Source organism: Lissotriton helveticus, chromosome 9, assembly GCF_964261635.1.
Source record: "Lissotriton helveticus chromosome 9, aLisHel1.1, whole genome shotgun sequence".
Taxonomy (NCBI): Eukaryota; Metazoa; Chordata; class Amphibia; order Caudata; family Salamandridae; genus Lissotriton; species Lissotriton helveticus.
The window spans coordinates 396909475-396926187 of NC_136070.1; the positions used below are offsets into that span (position 1 = coordinate 396909475).

The 16713-nt window shown below is 41.8% G+C and overlaps 1 protein-coding gene across 1 annotated transcript in view; it reads left to right on the plus strand.

The window, feature by feature from the left end:
* Window positions 1-379: 379 nt before the first annotated feature.
* The window catches only part of LOC144781356 (cholesterol 24-hydroxylase-like), a 457687-nt gene continuing 441353 nt past the window's right edge, over window positions 380-16713 (plus strand). The window contains exon 1 of the mRNA XM_078660145.1: window positions 380-789. Coding sequence (XP_078516271.1) covers window positions 653-789 — 137 coding nt within the window. The 5' untranslated portion in view covers window positions 380-652. The remainder of the gene's footprint in view (window positions 790-16713) is intronic.

Below are 16713 nucleotides of genomic sequence, written 5' to 3' on the forward strand. Positions count from 1 at the left end.
TTGTATGTGGCAATTAGCGGGCAGACAGAATGACAATGGGCGGGGTGGGGCTGCTCTTGTGCTCGAGGAGGAGTGGGAGGCAGCCCCATCAGGAGGCTAGGGCTTCTCACAGGGAAACAGCTCTGCTCCCTGAAACGCCAAAAATTACGGACAAAGGGCGTTTTTAAAATGGATACTCACGGACAACGGATGTGAGGTCCACATTACGGACAGTCCGTGAAATTTATGGACGGTTGGTCACCCTAGCCCGGCTCGAGTCTGAACAAACACGGACTGCTCTTTCCAAGATGCCCGCTGTGCCAGTGGGATCTGGCAGCCTCCTGTGCCCACGTGACACCCATGACCTCCAATGCCCTCTGCTCTCTCTTGATTTACAGGCACTAACGCACCCTTGAACTTGTGGCCGAATGTGCTGCAGAAGCACCTGCACCCCTTGAACCTGCGCCTATCCTCACCCGCGCACACCCCTATAAGGAAAATGTGTATGAAAAGCCCAATGGGTATAGAGTTCTTGGCAGCGGGCCATGCTGTCCCTCCCTGCCTTGCTCCGCCCTCATCGCGCTGAAGACTATAACCTACCGACGGACGAAGGTTGTTTTGTTTAGAAATCAACAAGGAAAGAGCGCAGAGAAGAGCCGAGCTGAATACAGAAATGGACGCGTGGGGTTTAATTTCCTGGCTCCTGCTCATTGCGCTGGCCGGCGCCGCCCTGGCCTTCCTGCTGTACTGCTGTTATGTGAAATACACTCACATGAAGTTCGACCACATCCCGGGACCCCCCAGGGACAGGTTAGTCCCCATGCAGATGAAACGTAGAGAGAGAGAGAGAGGGGCGGATGTTATGGTTGCCTTAATGTGAGAGTGCGAGGTTTACCTGTAACACTTGTTTTTCAAAAAAATAAAACCCTTTCATTGCATAAAATGCAATTGATTATTCAAGGTGTGAGAGAATGCATTGATTTTTTCAGTGTCTCATGCTAAAATATATTTTACTTAAAAAATGATGCCATTTAACAAGGCTTTGAGAGATTAAGTGATTTGCCAAGAATCCCAGGATGTGGAGCGACGCCGATACTCGAAGAGGGTTCCCCCGCTCCGAAGTGGGCAGCCCTGGCCGTTGCGCCACCTCCCCTCTCTACGCTGAAGGGTTTTCTGTGGTCAGTACCAGTGACTCAGCCAGGTTTACGTTTTTGGGCAGAATTGCAAAGAATAACACACACAGACTTTTCGTATAGTTTTCTTCAATAAGCCAGTTCCGTCTGCCCGTTATCGACCACCCCCCTCCAACACACCACTCTCTCTCACACTCAGATTCACCCGTTCACTATAATGCCGCTCTACAACCAAGGCTTAAAGTGGGCCGGGTCTCACCGGTGCTGAGCAGCGGCATTTTTTAAACGGGTCCCCGAAACGGGTCGATATCGGGCTCAGTTTTGTGCCCTGGCACAGGCGGTCCGTTTTTTTTTTTTTTTTACCAGACTGCGGTGACAGCAGCCACATTGACGTGCGCGTGCTGACACTACTCACTTCTCATTAGTAGAGAAGTTATGGCATGATGTCATGCCAGGTGAGACTTGTAGGGGAAGGGAAATCCTTTAAAGAGAGTCATTTTCTCTCTGGGGTTCCCTTCTCCTTTTGAAACTCAGGAGCAGCAACATCGTCGTGTGGTCACCCACTCAGTGCATTTGGCGATTTCTAACAGGTCTTCTTATTTTCAAAAGCTAAAATGCTAGCCTGCCCAGTACTTGGTGTGTGTCCTCAAGACTTAAATACCCCCTTTTGGCAACTTTATAAGGTTGTTAAGCATTCCTCCTGCGTCCTTGGTATTCCTGCCACCGTTGTTCTGCAGGTTCCAAGCGTGGGGTAACAGGCTTGGGGTAAACGGAGTGCCAGATTGCAGATGGGTGCTCACCGTGCTCAAATTGCAGCCATAAGCTGCAGCTATTGTCCTGTGTGCGAAAGGCCCACACGGGCAAATTCTGTCCACCCAGTCCTTGCAGCATTTCATTTTCTTCTTATGTTTTGTCATCAGTAAGGGAAGGGCATCTGAATCCTGCTTAGGTGATACCTGCCTTATTGTCTCCATGGGTCTACTTTTATACTATTTAAATGTTACGTGCATACAAATATCAATGAGTGTCCATATTTTGTTTCAATAATCTGCCATGAGTATTTTTGTAAAACTATCTCACTCAGGGATTGAGGTGCACAGTTGTGCTAAACAACCCCTTGTGAGAAGACAGTTAGTAAAAGGGTGTGGTTTTGGAGGAAGCGAGTGAGGTGCCGCACAGAGGGAGTGCACTTGACATTATATTTGGTGACTTGACCAACACGCGTTTCAGAAAAAAAGTTGATAAGAACCGAATTTCACATGTAGCCAGTAGCATATTTACTTTTTTGCATTGTCATACCAGATTTTTCACCTTTTTCTGGACTGTGTTTTTACTGTCTTTAGGACTCTGTGTGCTACGCCACTGCTAAACAGCAGGAAAGCACGTGATTCCCCGTATATAATATGTGCTGTACATTGGAACTACCTGGCCTTTTAACTTTCCTACAAGTCTATTGTAACTGGTCCGTAAAATAGAACTATGGCATGCTAGCTTAAAGGCCATATGTGGGCTATGGTGTGTATTTGCACCACCTGCCTATATGACAGAAATATATGTCTTGTAGCAGCTCCACTATACTCTGAATGGGCTGCATTTTAAATGTACTGCAGTGACACCTGTCAAAGAAAAGTGCCTTTGCCGTGTACTATAGGGCTATTTTCATTTTTCGTATGTCACCCATAAAGTGCGCTTTGTAAGCCCACAGACACTTTAGTGTTTTTAAGAGTATTTTGCCTTAAAATTTCATATCTCAGATTCTCCTTAGCCTACTTTAATTATTTTTATGCCTTTTTGTTCATTATGTTTTCTAACTTGATTTGAGAATTTTACTGTGTTGTGTTCTTAACTTTAAGATTGTTGGTACTGCTTCAACTTAACAGGCATTTCTCTGGAGGATGACTGCTGCGTGTGCCATAGCTTCCAGGGGTTGAGCAGAGTGTTTCTCTTTCTCCGAGTTTTGACCAAAACAGATTGACTTTCCTGAGTTGGTAGAGCCACACCTCTCCAAAATTAATAACTTAATTCCCGACTGAGATGTTTGCTCATTAGATTACGCTTATTTCTATAAGTGGGCACAACTACAGGTTATACCAGTCATCGCTTTTTTGAAGTAACTTCGGATAGAAGAGAGAGATGCCTCAAAAACAGCATGCCTAATTTACAAGGAACTGTCCTTTATTTATTTTGCATCTTGTACCGCGCAAACTAAAACCCGAAGGTGTCAAGGCGCCTAACAAAAAAAAGTCAGAAGGCTGGCACTCATGCGCTTAAATCGTACGCTTGGACAAAGAGGCGAGTTTTGAGAGCGGCTCTAAAAGTTTGCAGGGAGGGGAGGGACCTGAGCTCCAAAGGGAGGTCATTCCACCATTTTGGAGCCAAGATGGAAAAAGCCCTACCACCCCATCTGGCTTTCCGAATGCGAGGGATATGAAGAAGAAAATGGTTGGAGGAGCGAAGGTTCCTGCCAGGATTATAGTAGGTCAAGATGGATCTAATGCCTGTAGGGCTACTTTTTGCCAAGGCCTTATAGACCATGCACATGGACTTAAAGACAATCCGCTCCTTTATCGGCAGCCAGTGGAGCTGCTTTCTAGCCACGTTGCCGAAGAGCGTAGGGGAAGGTCAAGAACAAATCTGGCTGCCGCGTTCTGGACCACCTGCAAGCGCTGCAGCTGACTCTTATTCAGTCCAGCATACAACGCATTGCAGTAGTCCAGACGGGACCCCAAAAGGGCGACAGCCAGTTGCCTTCTTCCTTCAATAATCCTAAATGGCTGTGAAATCAACTGAAGCACTGGAAGGTTCTTAAACTAAGGAACTAAAGAAATTACTGCTTTTATATCCAAGGCTTCAAGAAATAGTCTTCTGCTTCTCTGACCTTTTCAGGTCATGCACCTAAGTTATAGAACTTTTCACCTGTACCCTTAAAAAAAATCCTTCAGCTGTTTATAGCACTCCCTGAAATGCTACCTTCTTTAAAATACCTCGAACTCATTTCAATAGATCTTATACCTGAATGGTAACCTGATACATTCCATTTGCTGAATATTAGACACAATATACGAAACCATTTTGCGTTTACAAACTCTGTGCTTAACAAAATCGCATATTTTGCGTACACATAACGTTTTTTACAAAGTACTAACCCTATTTTGAGAGTCAGAAATTCATTTCAGAATCGCAAAAGGGGTTTAGCAACTCATACCAAATTGGAACTAGGAAGTAGCGTAAATGGAGCATCTCTTTTGTGATGCTAACTCAGTGCAAAATATGTAAAAATCTATGTCTAGATCTCTTTAGCTGATTGTTTCCCATTTCATCCTAACTGCCAGTCTTATTACTAATTAAATCCACTCAACTTCAAGAAAGGGGGACCAGTTCACAAAGGTATGTATACAAACGTAATAGTCAATATCAAAAGAGAATGGGTTACTTGACCTGAGTAACTCGGGTTTGCAACGCTTGTGTAAGTTATCGATAAAAAACCCTCATTCACGTACCCAAGTCGTAAGGCAGTATATCTTGGTTCTCCGCCCTGTTTTAAAAATGTGACAGCATCATCATTGGGTTTCTTTTTAGTCGTATGCTTCCTCCATCCGGAGGTGAACCACTGGTTATTGCAGTAGTGATCAACGAAAATCGAGGAGAAGGTGCTCTAGTGAAGTGAATTATATAGGTGGCGTTAAAAACTTTTATACCTAGATTATATTTTAATCAATCTAGGTTCAAGATTGTTTAAAAGCAGTGTCGTGCGTTTGAAGACCTGTTATTAGTCTACCGCACAAAAGTGTCCACAAAAAAGGTCGACATGTTTCAACCCTATCGTTTGCCCAGAAGGTTCAAGGGGGCTTTTGTCAGGACCTAAGAAGAGTGATGAGGCCGTGTGTTGTCACAGTCTCAGCGAATCAAGGTGTGGTTCACCTGATTCAGAAGTGGTCAGATAGTACCTTTAAGTCCTAGGTTATGGACTTCTTCAGGTAGCCATTGAGCATATTAACCTGTTGCGGGCGCAGCGCGACTTGTGCTGGCTCTTCCCTTGGCAACCATATCCATGTTGCCGAGGGAAGAGCCAGCACAAGTCACGCTGCGCCCCGCAGCAGGGTACCCGGTATCCTTACAAGTCCAGTGTCCCTCGTCCTCGCCTTACCGAGAATACAGGCACACCCGCCACTCCACGCATACTCCACGTGGATCGCCATAGCTTTACATCTCCCGGGGTAAGTCTCCTTCTTTCTCGCTGTTTCTAGGGGACACCGGTCTCGTCCCACTCCCGCCCAACCTCACAGTTTTTTTTGCCCGTTCATTGCAGCTTTCTACTACCGCCAATACCCGGCGTCCCTACCCCGCCTCCCGCCCAGACACTGGACTCATTCTTGCTAAGCCTTGGGCCCTGAATAGTCACAGGATCACTCCTTGTGTTGAAACACGTGTCGACTGGTTGTTTGGTTTAAAACAGTCGTTGCCTTGTGATAAAAAATCTTTTCAAATGTACACTGTTGTCAACCGCCGCTTTGGCAAATCGTGAAAAGACTCATACTAGCTCTGTTATATCCTCACCACGTGTGCCCAGGAATGTGCTCATTTTCCAGTGTGTATCCTTCGACTCACACGAATCCGGGGGTTATCGGGTAAATACCCCGACCTGGCAGCACCGTACTTTCTCAGATCCATATAAGATACCATGCACATTAGTCAGTGCGCCATTCTTCCTGTCTTTACTAAAACCCCCACCCCTAGCATTCAGTCTTCCAGTTATGCCTGACTCCAGTTCAGTCAGAATCAGTGAAGATGCAGACATTTCTACTAAAGAAGGAAGAGAAACTTCACTGAGGAGGAGGCAGACATAGTGATTAATTGTGTGGTGGACCACTATACAGAACTCCAGGGTCTACTGCCATAAACTGTCAGAAGTAGGCCATGCACAGGGTGAATGCATGGGTGGCAGACAAATGCATCATGGGTTGATCAAAAATAAGTGGCAGTACGAGAGGAGGTTTATTAAGAATAAGTTTCCCAGGATGCAGATGTACTCCCTGGTGGTAGACCAGGATCGTACCACAAACTATCACTCATGAAACAGTGTGTCCTGGACAGCTAGCATCCTGCCACCTACATTGCCCATTTGCACCAGAGATCACAGTCATCAGGCAAGGTAAGGTTCATACACAGTTCACTACTAACGTATATCTGCCTCTCTGTATCTCAATATATCAATCTAATAAAAAACAAGGCTACCCACTACACCTGGTGTGAACTTAAGTGCACACGTTTATCTAAAACAGTGATTCATCTGGATTTAAAAAAACATTAGAATCCATGTCTACATATTTCTGAATCAATCAAATCTTTCCATCATTAGCTACAGAGTCAATCACTGTGAAACAGTGTATACATAGGACTGTGGTGTGGTGGTCTTAATTGCTTTCATCATGCAGACTACAAGAACTGGCATCCACTAGACATTTCTGGCTAGGTTGGGGACGTCGCAGGAGAACTTGCCACAGTGGTTACCAGTTCCAGTCTCCCTCACTTGCCACGTCTACATGGAAGCACTATTTAGTGCCTGCACCAACCGCTGGCCAAGGGCGGGCCCATCCGCGCCCATCAGAGACCGGAGGAGGCTGGGACTGGGCACAATCTCTTGGCTCTTACAACTTGACATTGGACATTGTGGACCTGTGTAAATTGTGGATACTGAAGTATTAGTGCAAGACTCTTGCAGGAGACATCATTGTGAGTCTAGGAGGTTCTTTGGACTCATTTGCACATGCAAGGTGCCTTTCTGATTAATTGTAACAATTGGTCATTGCAATTAACCTGATCTCTCTACTAATCCATCAATAGGTATTGTGTTTTGAGCCTCATTTAGCAAGCGAATATAATTGGGTAGTGTTACTGTGTATTTTGCACTTGCTTGTATACATTAAGCTATGGGAAAATTCAAGGTTCCCGATTCTAATCCGGTTATACCTACCTACTCCAAAAGTTTGGCAAGTCAGAAAATTGCAATCTTCAAGAGATTGACCTCCTTATAGAGGACGTTGAGTCTCTTATTAGCATAGATACTCCTGCTCAGGTGGAACTGAGTGCAGAACCCAATAATAAAGAGCTTGATAAGCTCCTCATGATCTGGGAGCTACACTTAAGAAGAAATGTACCCAGGTTTCATAACTGAGATCAAAAGCACCTGCCAGCGGTAAAAAAGATGCTTCTCTAATTTCGAGTTTTTTCACAGGTCATTCTAAAAGGTGTGACAGCAAAGAACAAACCTCATCTAAAAAGCCACCTTGTTTTGCTTCACCTTGGGATTTGCCTACCCAAGATATGCTAGCGACACTATATACTATCCCTTGCAGCAACCGATTTACCCCCTTCAATGAACAGGCACAGCCGGATCCTTCACCTAGCAATAATGGTGAACCTGATTCAGTGACAATCACTGCACCTGGCCTCTCAGGAGACTTAGATACGCTCACTACTAATGTTCAGGCCCAACATACCCATAGTAATGTAAAGGGATCCTATAAGCGACATTACTCAACTACATCAAAAGTGTCCCCATCTGAGATCAAATTATTTGAGACCTCTAGGGGGGCTTCAGGGGGGGATCTACCGACATAATATGGCTAGTATGGAATCCACTGATCCACAATCATGATCATTCTTCTGGCGGGTATTCTGGCCACAAGAGTCCTCCCTTGCCAGCACGGAACCAGATATCAGAAAGGGAAAAAGTGGGCATACATCGCAACCGTTCTCTTTTCTTAACGCTTGTTCTGAAAAGTAGGCAATATAGAATTCATGAAGATGAAGAGGCATTAATAACTAAATCTATTCATTGGATTCAGAAGGTGCTAAGTTACTCTCCTATAAGAGAGGACATCCTAGGAGCTAAAGACACTCACAGGCTGGTGCTAATTTTGATAATATAGAGCTTATTCTTGCTAGTAATGGCTTACTCAATAACATGATGGCCTTTGACATATGCACGTGCCCACTGTTTAAAACAGATATCCGTTTAAAATACAATCAGCCTGAAAATCCTAGCCACCCTGACTGGGGACATTTCCTTAATAGTCAACAAACTGACACCCCCACTCGGATGGTGGATTGACACCAGCTCTCTACCAACTTGGATAAGAGAAGAGGTTTTCCCACAACCAGCCATGCTCTGTACAGGTCAAAAGCCTTTCTAAAAAGCCCCAAGGCTTTTACCCTTGCCACCTCCTTGGTCAAAACTAATCTACAATTAGTTAGACCCTCATCGGATGAACTTCCATTAAACCAAATAGTGTCTGTTCTGACCCTGAAACCTTGATCACTAGGAGTCAACCTCCATTAGCTAATTTTGCTATGGCTGGGAAGGGGATCTCCTTATTATGCCGGAATGTAGCAGGACTTACAACTAAAATTGCCCTTCCAGACTGGAAAATCTTTATTGAGTTATACCCCATTTGTCAGTTCCAGGAAACTTGGTGTGTGGGCCCCATTTTTAAACCGGATTATCTTAATTATTTGATTTCCGCCTCAGAAGGACCTGTCGAGTGGCTCTCAGGGGGACTAGGGATATGGGTCACATTAGATTTAGACTGAAAAATCCAAAGGTTATTTATTGACTCTACAGGCTTTTTAACTATTCGACAGGCGACCACAAGTGGGAGATACCTCCATATCAATATTTTCAATGTCTACTCTAGAGGAGTTCGGCGAGGACTAAGGTCTAAAACTATTTTGATTCTTAATGAATATTTGATGACCCATCATCATGACTCAGGTCTGATAGTAAGAGGCAACTTTAATACCAGTTATGAGCCCTTAGATAATGATGACGTCACTCGAGGCGAAGAAGAGAATAAGGCTTGGGATATTATGCAGCGTGATCTCTCACCCATACGAAGATGGACAGAGGCTGCTTTACAGCTGATGGCCTTCACGCTGGCCTTTGCCTTAATAGCCACCAACAGTAGAGTCAAGTATGATAGGCAAGGGGTTAATAGCTTTTGCAATTCCATTCCTCCCTTGAGGATATGATGGTTACAGTAAGGATAGAGAGCGAACATGACCTGTTAAGTCTTTCTATAGAATCACTCTGCCCAAAACTGGAAAAAGTACAACGCTTGCCAGTTCATACAAGGTATATCACCCCTTCGAATTATAAGCAACGTTTGATATGATCTCAAGTTTTGGAGACCCTTGATATTTTACAACAAATAAACGATGACCTACAGTACTGTTTAATGGAATTGACACACTGTCCTTCTTCCGCAGTATGTGGTGAGACAATAAGTGTCACATATAATAAACTCTTCAAGAAATTCTTGCTCCACTTAGTAGTTCCTACTATGGGTCATAAATGGTATACGCCCAGAGCAAATTACTGGTTCATTAAGGAGTGTAGATCCTCACGCAGATACTTGGGTAAAATACTGCAAAGGATGTCAAGCAGATTCACCTGGTAAGAAAGATGTCTATAAAGGCTCAGGATCCGGCCAAAAAGAAAAGTTGGAATGTGGCAGGATCTGAAATTGACTTGTGCATTTAGGGATTCCAACAGGTTATGGGCATTGCTAAAGTGGGGGAGAACTGCCTGTGTCCCATCCCCAAAAAATAATATCACCGCCCAGGCGAACAGTTAGTCAGATCAACCAACATGTTTAACTTTAAGTATGGTGCCATGTTGCTAATAATGAAATTGACAAAACATGTCAGCTTAAACAGTGAGTATACATGGGGAACTCCGCATTTTTGAGTGCTGTTAGGAACTCCACTCTTTCTATAACAAATACCAGACTGAATGTAGCTATGAAGCTGAAACAAGCTAACTAAAATGGAGACTATCATGGTGTAAATATAGGGACCCAAAATACTTTAAAAAAGTCAGGCTGAAAGTCTTGAAATCAGCATTAAGAAAAAATGGGTTTATTTTCAAAAGAGATTTAGTGTCCCGTATTATACGCCTTTGCACAATTTGGGATTCTCCGGGCACCCAAGATTGCTTGGTAGATCGGCTAAGCCGACCCTTAATATCAGCTGGCCTGAGTTATTGGGCAGACCTCAGTGTATGATCAGGTTTGGTGGAGTGGGAAGTGTTGAGTGCATGTGCCAATGGCCAGCTAACAACATTGACATATTATCAGCTAAGATCATGGTGGGCAACTCAAGAGTAGGCAGAAGAGGAGAAGGAACCATGGCTCTAGCAGGTGATGAAGGATGGCCCCTTAAAAAAGGAAGTTTTGCTGTGGTACTGGACCATTCTTGAGGTCAAAGGCAAAAATATGTCAGACAAAACCACCATTTGGGAAAGGGAAATTGTGGAAGGAAACATAAGGATATAATGGCAAGTATCCTTTTCCACATTATATGCTGTTGTGAAATCTGCCTCACTCAAGAGAAATCATCTGCTCACAACACATAGGGTCTACTGGTCACCAAGCAAGCTTTCGAAAATAGCTGGGAGAGAAATTGGGTGTTCGAAGTGTAGGTCTCCAATGGCAGATGATATACATATGTTTATGCAATGCCCGGTGATTGCCTGATTTTGGACTTCTATATGTAATTTCATCAGTGAGGTGAGTGGACACAAAAATGGAGTTAGGCCCTCAACTTATATTTTTTGCGATCAGTCCAGATGCAGGTTTTGGGGAAAACTCCTATTTAAAGAAAGCGCCCCCTTAAAGAGCTAAATTCATATGGTCTGGGAGAAAGGGTGAAAAAAACAACATTACTGAACAACCTCCTACGTGACCTAAATTACTTTGATGCTTGCTACTATATAGCATAGAAGCGGGTCATTAACTCATAATTTCTCCACACATTAATTTGATTTTTACAAAAATAGTTTTATTTACCTTTTTTGTTTCCTTTTTTACTTATAAAAAAGACTATCAAAAAACAATTCTAGTTCACATTGTCATAATTGCTTTAAACAATATGGTTTTCCTGACCATGTATAAACCAATTCTAATAGTACATTTTTTAAATAGTCATCATCTCAATCTGTATAAAGAAAAAACATTTGTAATTGAGACACAGTAAAAAATGTTTTTGAAACAATGCTTTTTTCCTCGTAGAAAGCTTATACCAGTAAATACTCACCCCCATTCATACCTCCACACTCGTATCACTGACTTATACCATACACATTTATCCTCCCCAGTTCAACATCGCAAACACAGATGGACATAACTTCGTGTTTAGTGTAAAACCAATGACCCTTGAATGATATGCTGATATCTGGGACATCACACTCTCAGGTCGACGTACGTTTCAATGGATTTAAAATATTATCTCCATCTTCATAAGGACCTATTGATTCTTCCGATATTTCTTTCTTTTAGTGGTAAACCATGGGGAATGTTAAACCACAGTGGTGAACTGTTACTTGTAGCTATCACGTCACTAAACTCCAGCCGGAGTGTTGTACACCCTTGTAACTTGAGCAGTCATGCAAGGTTTCGGCTCTCACAAACTAATTTTGTCTAGTTCAGGAGTCTAGGCACCTCCTACTCATACATTTTGATATCTAAAATCCATTGTATTAAACACACGGGGCAGACTCTATCGTTTTCAGTGTCGGTACTGCCGTCGTCCGCTCTATTTTTTTATTTCTCTTTCTTTTTTATTTTATGTCGATAACTCTTAACCATTTAAATGTCAATTTGACGGAATATATTTTCTCATAGTAACGGATCCCTTTCAGCATGCATTTATTTCTACTGAGGCACTGGAACCGTTTTCGTATAAAGTAACATTCTCTCCAACACCGGGTGTCTGACCCGCTTCTATGCTATATAGTAGCAAGCATCAAAGTAATTTAGGTCACGTGGGAGGTTGTTCAGTAATGTTTGGGGAAAACTCCCCCATAACACAATTATTTTTTTAATGTGACTTTGCTAGCAAGACAAGAGATATTTAGACTTTGGAAATCAGTCAATGGTCCACTTTTGATTGATTGCGTTACAACTATTAAGCAAACAAGTCAGATGGATATAGCTTGTGACCCCCGAAGCCTAGAGATAGTCTGGAAACATTTTGTAAATTGGCGAGCAATAAGCGGGTCCAATAAGTAAGCCAAGGCTGCTGGGTCTCTCTGTCTCACTCCACTTCTGTCGAGACTGGGGAGGTCACCACGGAACAGCAATCTCCTTGTGTGGGCAGACCATCCCCCCTTCTTTCAAGGGATGAGATCGGCGTTAGCAAGAAATTGACGATGGGATGAGGACCAAAAAAAAGGGAGCCCACTGTACGTAGAACATCATGTTCATCCATCAAATGCAAAAACAACAGTTGATTGACAGAATGCAGAACAATGTCATACATTCACCCTAGTACAGAGATCTGGGCCTAAATCCATCGTTTTTTGCTCACCACACCAACCCAGTGCAGACATGGCCATATGCAAATCAGCCTTGACCCTGTGTCTCATGGGAACAGTCCAGCCCAAACTGCCAAGCCATGTCTTCCCTGGACCGGAATCAAGCATCCTAGGACCTGTTTCTGGCTATCAGCCATCATCAGCCAGGATAGCTTGACTCCAGTGGTGTGGAGAGCACGGGACTCACGTCTGAGCATACGCGCCCCACTCGGTGTGACAAATGCAAATACAACAGTTGATGGACAGAATGCAGAACAATGTCATACATTCACCCCAGTACAGAGATCTGGGCCTAAATCCATCATTTGTTTACTCACCACACCAACCCAGTTCAGGCATGGTCATATGCAAATCAGCCTTGACCCTGTGCCTTGACTGTGCCTCATGGGAACAGTCCAGCCCGAACTGCCAAGCCATGTCATCCCTGGACTGGAATCAAGCATCCTAGGACCGGTGTCTGTCTATACTAAATTAGTATTGTTAGAATAAAATTGATGAATCCAGAGTAACCATCTATCTCGCCAAGTTTTCAAAAATATTTGTTTATAATTAATTTTAAGAAAGTGATTATGCCAAATGGAGGATTTAAGAAATTGATCTTGAGAGGAAAGGTGAGCAATCAAAAAAGAGTGATAGAGTCTATGAGCTGTTTTATACGTAGAGGAAGCTATAAAGTGTTTCTTGTGAGTAAATGTAAGGGATTCTGTGACAGAGAAAGGAGATAAGAAAGAATGCTCCATTGCTGTCCATAATGGAAGAAAGGTGGGAGAGGATTGATTCAAGGATTTCCCTAGTTGCTTAAGAAGAAGAGCATTTTGATAATATTGAAAATTAGGAAAAGTAACCCCACCTTGAGATTTGGGGCGTTGAAGCATGTTTAAGGACAATCGTGCTTTTTTTTTGTTCCATAGGAATGTAGATGAAAGAGAATTAATCTTTTTGAAAAAAGAAACTGGAAACCTGAGAGGGGTAGCAGAAATTATATAAAAAATAATGGGAGCGAGCATCATTTTAATCGTTTCAAGTCTTCCCCACTCGGAGAAGATATGCAGGTGCATTTTCAATAGATAGTTTACTACATGAAAATGTTTCTGTAATAAGGTTAATAAGACCAGTTTTGGAATTTGTAACTGTGTAAAGTGACTATAGTGATTTAATGGTTTAAGGATTTCATCTGTTTTTCGGGCATTGAGGCATTTTTTGGTGGCTGCATAAGAAATAATAAAATCCCTTGATGAATCTTTAAAAGTATCCCAAACAATTGGAAAAGATGATACGGAAGATAAGTTACGTTTAAAGAAATTTGAAATAAAGTCTTCAAAAGAGGAAGTAAAGATGTGATCAGTTAACAAGGATGTATTAAAATGCCATTTTTTACGGGTAACAGTAATTGAAAGTAACTCTAAGTCCAATATCACAGGGGCATGGTCGGAAATCAATATAGAACCAATATCAGCATGTAGTATAGATTGTGTTAGCTCTTTGGAAACAGACAAATGGTCAATGCATGACTGGGAGAGGTGTGTAGGTGAGAAAAAAGTGTATTCATAAAGTTGTGGGTTACAGAATCGTCATGAGTCAACAAGAGATCTATGGGAGATCAGATTAGTGAATTTATGATGCTTTGTGGAGGAAACAAAAGGTGTTTTGGATGTACGGTCAATATAGGGATCAACAACTAAATTGTAATTGCCTCCAAAAACAACATATGGGGAAGAGCTAGATATCAAAAGAGTAGAAATGTGGGGCCAAAAATTGTTATCAGGTTTTGTGGGATTATATACATTGAATAAAGTAATAGGAATATCATTTATTTTGAGGTGAACAATTAACCAACACCCTTCATCATCTGAGTCTTGAGAAAAAAAGGTCCACTTTAAGTTTCTTATGACATAGAATCACTACTCCATTTCATTTACTAGAGCCAGGGGAAGGAAAAACATTTCCCACCCACTGACATTTAAACTTAAGAACTTCTGAAGTGACTAAATGTGATTCTTGTAAAAATACAACATCTGCTCTAAGATTAGATAAATGGGAGAGAATTCTCTCCCGTTTAATAGGTGTAACCAAACTTGTAACCTTCCATGTAGTAAAACGTAACGTCATTGATTACCTATAAAGACTAAAAAGACTAAAAATAATTTTTGAAAAGCATTACAGCAAAAGAGGAAAATGGTAAAAAGTTGCAATAAACAGAAAAACAAATAGTAAGCACTCCAATCATAAGAAAGTAAGATATAAGGCAGAACGTAGTGAAATATAGATGAGATATGAAAGGAAAAGAGGAAAAGGAAAGAAGGGGAGAAGAATAATGAAAGAGAAGTAAGAAGAAAACACAGGAACAAAGAACAAACATAACAATAAAACATACCAAATACTCAAACATGGATGGAGGGAGTTGGAGCCACATGGGAGGAAATGAGACAGGCAGCCACAATACTTCAAGGAACAGAACCACGTGGCAAATATCAAGTTAAACAGACTATATGACAATGGGTGGACCAGGAAAAGAAAACAATACCTGATGGGAAAAAACACAAGTAAAGGAAAACAATTAGTAAAACATATCATGAGAACATTGTAAAATTATAGTTACAATTAACCTCAGCATGAAGAAATGAGTGTTCAAGAAGAAGATGCTCCTGCAAACTCAATGGAATCCTCTCTGCAGCTATCAAGAAATTGTTGAAGCACAGCCATGTCTTCACACGTCATTGTCTTGATTTTGTAAGTCACTTTGAAAAGGCAGGGGTGTATTAGACCAAATCGAGCGTTTAGGTTACTCAATGCTGGGCACACACTCAAAAAACTCTTTTGCTTGTCAGCAGTAGTCTTTGCATAGTCCTGGGAAAAAAATAGTTGAGATCCTTGCCAAGTTATATGGCGTTTTGCTTTAGTAGGCTGTAAAACCTTTAACAAATCTGTGTATTCCAGGAAGTATAAAATTACACCTCTTGAATTGCATTAGATAGACGTATTTTGTGGAGGTTGACCAAGTCTATGGGCTCACTGTATGTTAAATAATGTAGACTCTGGAAGTTGAAGGACCTGTGGTAAAAAAGATTGGAAAAAAGAGAAAGAATTAGAGCCTTCCATTCCCTCAGGCAGACCATATAGGCGTAGATTGTTTCGTCTGCTTTGATTTTCAAGGTTTTCTATTTGTTGTTGCAGATGGAAAATGTCGGTTTTCATAGGGGAAATTTGTTGAGCGGAAATATGTAGAGAAGATATTTGATGTTCCATTGCGGTTACTTTAGTTTCTAAAGCTGGTCATTTATCTTCAATAGCTTGTAAGCGAGTGTTAGTTTCAGTCATATACGGTTTGAGAGCTCTAATTTCATCAAGAAGCAGTTCCAATGAAGCTGTTGATGGAGAGATGGTTGGCAAAAGGGGATCCTTCTTTACTTTCTTAATTGTTGAGGAGGTAGAAGATGGTATTTTAGAGGTGCTCTTCCCAACTGGTGTAGGTGGAAGCGATAAAGACGCAGTATCCGTGCATTGGGGAGATGTGACTTGTTCAGGTTCCTCCATATCGAACTGTAAGACAGAAAAATTATTTGAGGTGAATACTGCAGTCGATTTAGGACGTGTAGAAAGAATAGACAATGAAATTGCACCTCTATCAGATTTAATTCCCCCCATAGACATATATGTTGCAGTAAAAAAAGCATTGGTTTGTTAAAAAGACCGTTAATATTATGAAAACCAGAAGAAAAAATGTTGCTTGCAAAGAAGAAAAAGCAAAAAGAGCGAAACGGCATTCACAAGAATAGCAAAAAGTGGTTTTACCTATTTCTGGTCAGTGAAATAATTTTGTGACAAGAGTATCGAGTAGCTCCAGGAAATAATGCACTAGGCATGTCAGAAATTCAAAATGATGAAGTAATGTGATACTGCGCCACACACTTTTATAGAAAAAGAGTGTTACTCGAAGTTATCTCAGTTATAATAGTTTTCACATTAGTAGGAAGGAATTTCACATTAGTAGGAAGTAAGTTTCCACATTAGTAGGAAGTTCTTCACATATCAGGTGATGAAGAAATGTTCAATAACTGTAGGAAACTCCAGGAGAACTCATGCTGTTCTGACAGGGAGAACGACAAAATTACAGGAGAAGGAGGGAAACTTCAATAAATACATTAAAAGAAGAAGCTATGGTTGCAACATAATGTAAGAAAATAGGGATATGCAGCAGTGCCGATGTCGCGCTGAGCACGTTAGAAT